The sequence below is a fragment of the Gossypium raimondii genome, chromosome 5 (assembly GCF_025698545.1).
Source record: "Gossypium raimondii isolate GPD5lz chromosome 5, ASM2569854v1, whole genome shotgun sequence".
NCBI classification, from domain to species: domain Eukaryota; kingdom Viridiplantae; phylum Streptophyta; class Magnoliopsida; order Malvales; family Malvaceae; genus Gossypium; species Gossypium raimondii.
In genome coordinates, this window is record NC_068569.1 from 49,683,914 (window position 1) to 49,695,491 (window position 11,578).

The window sequence follows — 11,578 nt, forward strand, 5'->3', positions numbered from 1 at the left end:
GGCTTTATGCCTTTTGGTCCTCTCATCAAGATGTCGCCTTATCTGAGCTCTTGTGGGATTAGCCTCGGTGGTCTTGGCTCAAGATCTGTGTTAACAACTTCCCACAGATCAAAGGCCCGCAGGTAAGTCTTCATCTTGACCACCATATGTGGAAGCCATCTCCATTGAAGACGGTGGGGCTGCGGTGAAAAACTTGAGGAAGACATTCACTTTCTTAGTTTAATAAAACAGTCCACTAAGAATGAAGCTCTAGATACCAATTGTTGGAACAAAGAGACAATAACAGTCGTTTTGTATCTTGCTTGAATAGCAAGCCTCGAGCCTTGTTGAAGAAACAAACTCGAAGCAAAGCAGAAAATGAAACTAGCGAGGAGAATAATGAGAAAAGAGAGAAGAAGGAATGAATGAAAATGAGTGATCTATTTTCATTAACTCAAAACAAGGCATTAAGCCATTACATATTTCATCAACAAGTAAAACAAACAAGTAATCACCTAATCAACTACCTAACTCCACTAATTTGCATTGAAACTTACAAGATTAGCTTGTACAACTTGCATTGTTGACTTTTCACCAATCAATATCAAAACATTTACCTACTTAGTTCAACATGAACTAGATTACAAAACAATCAAAATGGAACTAAAAGCAACAAGTGGATTGGCGACTTCAAACTTGATTCTTTTGCACACAATGGCACCAACGCTTGTCGCTATTTCTTCGAGCATGACCACCTTTGCATGTCGTGCATGGCCACCTTTGCATGGGAACTAAACTTAACAAGCTGCCTCTATTGTAAATCAAGTCATTTGGCTTAGAAAGCTGTTGACTGTCTTGAATGCTGATCAAATGGAAGCAACTGTGATTAAAGTTGATAATCAATCAGCTATTGCTATTGCTAAAAATCCTGTTTTTCATGGAAAGACCAAGCATTTCAAGATCAAATATCACTTTGTGAGGGAGGCAGAAATGTCAAAGGAAGTGAGTTTGTTTTATTGCTGTTCAAAAGATCAGCTTGCAGACATACCGACAAAACCATTAGCTGATGAAAGATTCGAGTATTTGAAGAATGAAATGAAAGTTTGCTGCTTTGTAGCCAAGTAGGAGTGTTCAAAGGTGGCAACTTAGCAGCAACATACAAGAAATCATGCAAGACTGTTGAAGCATGCAAGGGACCAAGAATACAGCTGAAGCATGCAAATGTCCATGGTGCAATTCGACTGCAGTGCCTTTACACAGTTGACTTTTGCTAGTTTATGTTGTAATCATTTTTTTGTTTTGTTCAGCTAAGGTTTAATTGTGTGCTTAACTGATTTAGTAGTCATTTTAGGTTGTCATTATGTTGATGTAATGGTTTAGATACTTGCACAAGCAAGCTTTGTTTTCTTTCTACGTAATTTGAACTACTTATGGATGTAACTTATGTCATTATTCTGGTAATGAAGAAATAGCTTCGTTCATCATCTTTTGCAATTGTTTTTTGCTTCTATTTTTAATCTTTCAACACAAAAAGGCTTGGTGATTGTCTTTGCTGTTAATCAAAAAACCCAACATTGTTTCTGGTAGATAACCAATGAGATTTGGATTACTACTTAAAATGATGTTTTCAAGGTATGGAAGATGGAAAACTTGGGTTGGGAAATTTCCTTGCAAATCACAGTAAGAAAGACTTAGATGCTTCAATGAGACGGTCAAGTTAAGGAAAGAATAAGGTACAACTAGAGACAAATTCATACCGTCGAGGACAATATTTTCTAATTTTGTAAGGTTATGGACAAGCATGTTAAAATCATGGTTCCTAAAAAACAAACCAAAATTCAGACTGAGGTCAAGCGAAACTAGATCTGACAAAAGAGAGATTTCAGGTGGGATAAAACCAGTGAATCCAGCGCCAGAGAGATTGAGATAAGTTAGACTCCTCAACTTACCAAACTCAGATGGGATTTCAGAGATGCCAAGATCATTGCCGACAAGGTTTTGAAGTGAGAAGAGGGAACTGTTTGGTTGGAGAGAACCAATTAGTCCACTACAACTGAGATCAAGGCCGATCACATTGCCTTTCTTGTTATCACACATCACACCTTCCCATTTGCAACAGTTAGTACCTTCATCCCAAGGATCCATCTTGTGAGAAGGAATGTGAACTTCTCCTAAACAATGAGTTTTATAAATGGAAATGGAAATGGAAAGGTTGCTCTTGAATTTCAGCAATGCAGAACTGTGTTCAGGACGACATAAATGTGTTGGAGAAAGAGACAAAGAAAGGGATAGCAATGAAGAGTTGAAGAAGCCCAAAAGGAAGCATAGGATTAAATATACCATCTTTCTCTTATGAACCCAATAGAAAAAAGATGAACAAAGAATTTGGTTGTAGAGTTGCTTATAGAAGTTTCAAATGGAAACATTTCCACTACCAATTTATGCCTTTGAGCAACTCATTGAGTACCCTTTTTTTTGTTTCTATCGTGCTTGGACACATCCAGCAATGGCCGGACATCTATACTTATTTACAGCAACCCATCGTTGTATTGACTCCATTTGGCATTATCGCTCTTAAGGTTTCCTTAAAATAAGTTAATTTAGTATAAATGGCATCAAAAGCACTGGTCAAAGGTGAGAAGAATAAATTTAATGCACTTCTTGACAATAGTTGTTTGTCTTTTACTTGCACGACATTGTTATTATAGACAAAAATTAAGTCAGAGTTCTATACTTATTTATTACAAATGGCATTATTATTTTGCCATAACTTATATTCTATCCAAACAACAATTCAACAATTGACTTATAAGATAATTGAAGTTCATTTTAATAAAAGACTATCTTGTTCCACAATTGACATGATGAAAATAAACAAGTAAATATGATATTTATCCCACTTATTTCTTGTTTAATACCGAAACCTTGTAAGCCTATAAATTATTAGTTTACTTGTAGGATTATTGAGTCATTGTATTATTTTGTTCATTTAAGAGAGGATATGGTGATTTGTATTTTCACTTTTGCGTTATTTATTTTCTACCTTTAGGCAAGGTGAGTGGGAGAGAGATCATGCTAAGTGTACTTCAGTGAGGATAATTAGTACTTCAGTGAGGCTATAATTTTCCTGGAGTTAGGATAAATTGAGTTGAAATCTTTATTTGTATACTAAGAATTTTCCTCTAGATAACTAGGTAAGGCACTGCAAATATAGGCTAATTAAGTTTGAATTATATTAACTAGTCTTTTGTAAAAAAATATATGCTTTATTTCAATTATATATATATATATATATATCACAAATTGGTACTTAAACTATATCATTTCTTCCATCTTGATAACTAAACTTTTTTTTAATCACAAGTGGTACCTAAACTATTTTTTCCCAAGTTAGTACATCTGTTAGTCAAACCCCGTTAAATCTATTTTAAAAGGGGCTTAACCCACAAATTAGTACTTAAACTATACCCTTTTCATCCCCCAGTTGGTACCTAAACTTTTTTTTTTTTTTGTTACTAGTGGTACCTAAACTAATCTTATGTTATCCAATTTACATCAAAATGTTATATTCGTTAAAAAATCCAACCAATATTAAACCGCCACATAATATAAACTTTCAAAAAAATATTTTCTTTTATTTTTCTTTTACATTATTTATCTTTCTTTTTTTTTCTATTTTTCTTCTTTCTTTATAATGTCTGGCAATACTTGCAATGATCAAAATTTGCCCTCTCTCGAGGTCGAGACACTAACGATTAATTCTATTTTCAAACTTTATCTCCTGCTTGCTCTACTTGACCAGATTGAAAAAACTATTTCATTAATCAAATCAATACTTTTAGAACAAGACCAAGAATCGATCAGGGTACTGGTCTAAATATAGGAGTGAACTAATTGACTTGCAAACTGATATAGGCCAATTGAACCAAGCTAAACAACCAATTGAACCGGTTTTTCATTTAATTTTTAAATAATTTATTTTTTAAAATTTTTAATGATTTATTTTATCAAACCTGACAAGTTGATAAAATCAATAATTTGTGGTTTGACTGGTTCAATCATTTGTCTAGCCAAAGAAAGAAAAGAAAAAGAAAAAGAACATATATCTTTGAAGCAACATCCTTGTTCAAGCAACAATCCTAAGGTATGTGATTTTCTATGTGTGCTTGAAAGAATTTGAGATTTCAATATTCTCAATGAAAAAAATGTTAAAAATGATGCTCATTGTTTTCTTCAGATTTAAGTATAAATTTATATTTTATATATTCCATAGTATGCTTGTTTACCATCTATGACTTTGAATAAGATTGAAGTATCAACAACTTCAATATTTTTGCTTAAATTTGTATATCTTTAATAACATATGTCATTGATATGATAACTATGTTGTCTATTAGATTATTTCTAACACATGATTTGTGAGTATAAATGAATTTGACTTTTATATAGACAAACCCCGAAGAGGTTCGGATACTTGAAATTATGAATATAATGGGATATCTCAATCAGTTATGTCATAACTAAATATAATGGAGATGACAAAAGGAAATTGTTGTTGGCAACCATAATAGACGTGGAACACTTCAATATTATGGAAGTGAGAATCTTGAATGAAAATATATTTGAAAGCATTGATATGGGAACAACTCATCAAAATAAAGAGCCACTTCTATTATAACTTATGAAATGTATCTCGAACTTGAAGTCCAAACACCCTAAAGGTGTAAAACTAAGGTGAGTACATGTTAAGATAATAGCAAAAAAAGTACAAGTCATAATAAATATAATTGACTTCTAACAAGAATTTTCACAATACACATGATTTTGTTTATGAAAATGATTAATTTATGGTGGATGCAAACACCAAATAAAGTTATTTATTTACATCTAGTGAATTTGTATTCACTAATATAACCTATTTGATAATATTGATGTCGAAGCATAAAACTCGAGTTTCATGAGAAAATCATTAAATGTAAATATGATTTTGTTCAGGAGTTTTATTAATTAATGTATTTATACATATAGATTATTATCATCATTGTTGATATTAATGTATCAAAAATCATTGGAGTTCTGAAGAATTTCCAAGAGATATAATTATTCGATAGATAAACTTTATAATGGAAGTATATCTAAAACTAAAAATTTGTCTCGATGTGAAGATTGAGTGTTCAATAAGGACAAATTGTTATACAATGATATTATAAACAATTATTGTTGAGTATCCAATAGTGTTTATATAATCAAAATTAATCAAGCTAATTTTCATGAGGATTGGAGATATATGGAATACAATTGATCAAACAATAATGTTATAAAACGATGGTCCTGAAGTATTATTTCTTTATGTGCTGAATGCACTCATTGTATTAGTAATAGTGGATGAAGCAATACATCATGTTTTATAAAGTTGTTAGTGACATTTAAAGCATGAGAATGCAATTGAATTTTATTGTTATATTGATACGCATCAACAAAATTTATTGTATATGTTGATAATTTATCATTGATAAATAATATTGAATGACTCAATATTGAGTTATAAAATGATGTTCAAATAAGGGGAGAAAAATATGCATTGTTGTAACACCCCTCATCCAATGCAAAGAATAATCGAGAATTCGATTAGTCACTCTCTATAGCTACATTTGAGAAGTTAATTTTCAGCATTGGATTGCGTCGTTTTAAATATCTTAATTCAGCATTGGATTGCGTCGTTTTAAATATCTTAAGTGATGCTTACATGAGGGGAAGTAAATTCACTCTACATTTTTCTTTTAAGGTTGTGACATACTCTATATTAAAAGATTATATACTATTTTTTCCTTCATTAGGTTTTTGTCCTACAAAGTTTTTCGTACTAAGATTTTTAATGAGACATATCATTTATACAATGAACATTCAAGTGGGAGTGTTATGAATGCTATTAAGTGGATGTTCATTATAATCAACCTATAACCTTTCACCTTTCACCTTTCATCTTTCTTAACTCTTCACATTTTATCTTATTGTAACCCCTTTCTTATTTATGTATTAGAGAATGAGGAGTCTAATCTCTCTATATATATATAGGAGTATACTACTTGTAATGATGATGGAAAAGGAGAGAAATGCAATAGAAATCTCTATTTATTCTCATTTATAGTTCTTGTGTTCTTTGCATTATTATTTTATAACAAATTTAAAATTTAAAATAATGTAGTTTGGTATTTTGTTTATTCGAGTTATTTAAATTCAAAAACTCAACTCGCCTCGAACTCGAAATTCAAAAAAAAATACTCACGTTGATTCAATTAACTAGATTCAAATAATTCGAAATTCAAACTCTTTTCTGATTTTTCAAATTAAATAGAATTTTGGTCATCCCTAATTAGCAGGACAAACAGTTTTTGCTTATCATGTTTTTATACTAATTTCACTATGTGATTGCTTTTAAAACTTTTCAATTTTTGAGATATATACTGATGTTCCAGAAGAACATATGTAGGCTGTGATTAGAACATATGATTATGTATTTGGTCCATATTTGGACCATATCTGAATTATGTATTTGGTTTACTTCTATGTTTGGACCACATATATTTGTACTTTGAATAAATTATCTTGATGTAAGTCATAAATTTATTAAAATTATTATTTCTTATAATTGAAAATAACATTATTAAATGAAATTAAAACAGTAGCAACTGTATATGTTTAAGGATATATAATTGGAAATTTGCTTTCTACCGATGCAAGAATAAGGCACTCTACTGAAGGGTTTCACTATTGCTATATGTTAAAGGATATAACTGTAATTTCACTTCTTAACCTTTACCGAGGGCCGAGAGCATCGCTATATGTTTGATATCCATATTGACTGCTGATACATTAGCAGCGCCTAAACTGTCTATATAAGCCTTTGTGCGAATTTCAGCAGTCACATTTATCGTCACTAAAAGTCTATATCGCGGTAATTTTTTGTCAGGATACCCCATTTTGCCGTCAGTATAGAACTTTTAGACTTATATTTTTGTTTTTAGAGACAGCTCGGTATATAGCAAATTGTTTGTAGTGAAATTAATATTATACATTCGTCCATATTTAATGTAATCTCTAATTCAAATTAATTTTAATTGAAAATTTAGAAACAAGTAATTCAAATTAGTAGTAGTAAGGATTCAATTCTTCTACTTCAATTTCAATCCATTTGGTTTCAATTTTTCTTTTCAAATTCTTTTAATTACCATGAAATTTATAAAATCCATCAAAAACTTAAAATAAAAACAAAGGCCACTAATGGCTTCTTTTTCAATATATTCAATATTTTCTTAATAATTTGGATTACTTGTTTTAATTTTTTAACTAAAATTAAATTAAATTAAAGGATATATTAAATAGAATAAAATTTTAAAATAAAAAGGAAATAATTTATTTTGCTTATGATTATATATATAGTTGGCTGCTGTACATACTGTTTGTAAACAGAGAGAAAGAGATTGAAGGGAACCGAAGCGTATAAAAGAAGAAAATGAGATTTATTTAATTTGAGTGATTACATAAAATATTGAATATGAATGATTGTATAATGCTAATTTTATGTCTTTAGAAATTAATGAGCAAATTTCCTGTAATAATTAAAATAATGCAATTTTATGTTACTGTGGAGAAACATGGAACGTATAATTTTTTAATTGAAAATCATGCATGAAACTTTGGTTATATATAACTAGATTACATGGAAAATACTGTGGAAAAGATGCTAGAAACAAACCCTACAGCATCCATTAATGCTAATTCTTTCTCCTTTCATTTCGATGGATCCTCCTTCTCATTCTCTTTTCTGGGTTTCGCTTCATCATTTTCACTAGCCAACGAGGTCTCCCAGTTGTGAAAACAATGTATCCCACGCTCAATCCTAACACTACTCCACTTCCATAACCCATCGCTGCAATTTTCCAAATAAGTGCTATTTCAGATTCATCACCAACTGTTGATGGAGGTGACTTTGGTTCCTGGTCGTTGCCACATTTCTTTGACAATGGGAATCCACATAGCCCGGAGTTGCCGGCGAAGGAATCGTTTGAGAAAGTATCGAAGTGATTAGCTAACGGTATAGGCCCTTCAAGATTGTTATGAGAAAGATTCAATGCTCCGAGAAATGTCAAGTTGGTTAATTGCATTGGAATTCTTCCTTGAAGCTTGTTTGATGAGAGATCCAATGATTCAAGTGCCGCCAATTTTCCAAGTGATGGTGGGATATTACCTGTTAAGCTGTTGTGTGAGAAGTTAAGCACAATGAGTGAATTAAGTTCTCCAATTGCTTTAGGAATCCCCCCCTTGAAATGGTTGCTTGAAAAATCAATGATTGTGAAAATAGTTAAAATTCTCGTAAGTTCGAAATTCGACCCTTTCATTGTTACAGTTATTGAGTCTTGATAATAATCTCCTCCAATGTACTCTGGACCACTTTTGTCTACCTGAATATCTTTCATTGATTTTAAATTTTCAAATAGCTCGGGTGGGATGTGACCACTGAACTCATTTCGAGAGAGATCAATCATTCGAAGGCTGCTGAAGGAAAATGTTCCACTGAAATTTTGTATGTCACCGTGGAATCTATTAGATCGAAGGACAAGAACTTGCAGATGTGGAAGCGTACCTAACCAATAAGGAAATGTATCATTTATGTTGTTGTTGCCCAAATCTAAAACTTCCAAACTGTAGCAGTTCTTTAATGACCGTGGAACTGATCCTTCAAGCTGGTTACCATTGAGATTAAGTGTTCTCAAAACCACTAAAAGAGGGTCGCTAAAAGTCCCAATACAATCTGGAATAGTTCCGTCCAACTTGTTCTTGGACGAGTCAAGTACATAAAGAAAACTCAAATTGCAAATCTTGGAAGGGATTTCTCCAACCAACTCATTGTTTGAGATTAAAAAATAACTCAAATTCTGTGGTGGAGTTGGAAGTGGTCCTCGAAGTGAATTAGAGCGAAGGTCCAGAACAAGCAGATCCTTCCCTGGAATTTGCTCAACGCTAGTCAAGAAGTTCATGGAAAGGTTCAAAGTGGCCAAGTTCTCCCATCCTTCGGCTTCCCATTTTGTAATAGAACCATGAATTTGGTTATTAGAAAGATCTAAAACTTGCAAGTACTTGGATGCATTCAAGAAGCTTGGGAAACGTTGCATGTTGCAAGAAGAGAAATGAAACTGATTTATCATGGGTAGGGTAGAATTGACATCATTACTACACCTTGTTAATGATAGTAAGTTGTTAAATGAAAGATCAAGAAACCGTAGATTCCTAAGCTTCACAAGCATGCATGACTTGATATTTCCGCTCAAGTTATTAGATGAAAGGTCAAGAGAAGTAAGGTTGAGGAGCACAAGATTAGGCTCTTGGATTGGGTCAATGGGACCATTAAGTTTGTTAGAGTGGAGGTCTAGATCCTCCAAAGAAGGTAGCCTGAACAACCAACCTGGTACTCTGCCACTAAGCAAGTTTGCACTTAAGTAGAGTTCTCGTAGATACGAAAGTCCACTTATGTTGTTGGGAAGGGTACCCCGAAGGAAATTGGAAGAGAAGTCCATGAAGGTAAGGCTGGTGAGGTTAAATGCTGATGGTGGGAAGACACCGCTGAAATTGTTAGAGGAAAAAACCATGAAACTTAGATCGTTTAAGTTCCCAAAAACATCAGGAATTTGCCCTTGGAACATGTTGCCTGAGATATCCAAGAAGGTGATTTTTGTGAGGTTTCCAAGTGCTGAAGGGATTGACCCCATAAAAACACAACCATAAAGGTTAAGTGTTTTCAAGTGTTTAAGGTTACCAATTGAGTCCGGTAACCCTTTTGAAAAGCTTGTCTTTGAAACATCCAATAACCTAAGGGGACTGTTCCAATTTGTTTCTGGTAGATAACCAATGAGATCTGGATTACCACTTAAAATGATGTTTTGAAGATATGGAAGATGAAAAACTTGGGTTGGGAAATTTCCTTCCAAAAAACAGTGAGAAAGACTTAGATGCTTCAATGAGACAGTCAAGTTAAGGAAAGAATAAGGTACAACCAGAGACAAATCCATACCGTCAAGGATCATATTTTCTAATTTTGTAAGGTTGTGGACAAGCATGTTAAAATCATGGTTCCTAAACAACAAACCATGATTCAGACTGAGGTCAAGCGAAACTAGATCTGACAAAAGAGAGATTTCAGGTGGGACAAAACCAGTGAATCCAGTGAGAGAGAGATTGAGATAAGTTAGACTCCTCAACTTACCAAACTCAGATGGGATTTCAGAGTTGCCGAAGCCATTACCGGCAAGGTTGAGCCATCGAAGGTTTTGAAGTGAGAAGAGGGAACTGTTTGATAGGAGAGAACCACGTAGTCCACTACAACTGAGATCAAGGCCGATCACATTGCCTTTCTTGTTATCACACACCACACCCTCCCATTTGCAACAGTCAGTACCTTCATCCCAAGAATCCATATTAGGAACAGGAACAATCTGATGTTCTTGTCCACAATAACTAATGGAAAGGGAAAGGCTTCTCTTGAATTTCAACAATGCAGAACTCTGTTCGGGACGACATAAATGTGTTGGAGGAAGAGACAAAGAAAGGGATAGCAATGAAGAGTTGAAGAAGCCCCAAAGGAAGCATAGGATTAAATATAGCATCTTTCTCTTATGAACCCAATAGAAAAAAGATGAACTAAGAATTTGGTTGTGGAGTTGCTTAGATAAGTTTGAAATGGAAACAATTCCCCTACCAATTTATGCCAATTCGTCAACTCATTGAGTACCCTTTTTGTTTTGTGTCTCTTTTGCTTAGACACATATCCGGCAATGGCCGGACATTATCACTCCATTTGCCATTATCACTCTTAAGCTTTCCTTAAAATAAGTTAATTTAGTACAAATGGCATCAAAAGCACTGGTCAAAGGTGAGAAGAATAAAATTAATGCATGTCTTGACAATAGTTGTTTGTCTTTTACTTGCACGACACAGTTACAGTCCAATTTTATGTTCTGAATTAATATTTAATTCTATGTATTAAATTATATATTATAAATGCATTAGTATTTTGCCATGACTTATATTCAAACCAAATAATTAGTCCTACTGTTGAAATAGATGAAACGATTTAAACATTTGTTGGATTTTACTTGGTTAGGTAGATATAATCAACCAACATAATTAAATTCGAATTAAATAGTTGACAATCTTATGTAATGTGCATTGCAATATGGTTTCTAGTGTTGAACTGTTGCTACATCTCTTTCCCTTTTATTTATAATATATATAAAATACGAATTTAGAAAAAATATTTGAATTCATGAGAATGCTTTTTATTTTTCAACATATTACTAGATTAACATTTTAAATAAAAAATTTATAATAAAAACCCTAAAAACTTCTCTCTCTTTTTTCAAGCCATTTGTTTCTTCTCTTTTGTTTTCTTCAATCCCTTTTTTTCCCTCCCACCTGCTCTTTCTTTCTTTCTTCTTCTCATTCACTCCACATGTCTTCTCTCTTTTTCAATTTGCAGATCTATTTTGTGGGTATCTTTGTTGTCTTCACAAGTTGTGATGGATAGATGACGATGCCTATCGTT

At 32.7% G+C, this 11,578-nt stretch overlaps 1 protein-coding gene across 1 annotated transcript; it reads right to left on the reverse strand.

The window, feature by feature from the left end:
- Positions 1 to 7,754: 7,754 nt before the first annotated feature.
- On the reverse strand, positions 7,755 to 10,801 carry LOC105767143 (receptor-like protein 6). Its single transcript, XM_052630441.1, has one exon. The coding sequence runs from the start codon at positions 10,638 to 10,640 to the stop codon at positions 7,755 to 7,757; it is 2,886 nt and encodes a 961-aa protein (XP_052486401.1). The 5' UTR covers positions 10,641 to 10,801.
- Between the last annotated feature and the right edge of the window lie 777 nt (positions 10,802 to 11,578).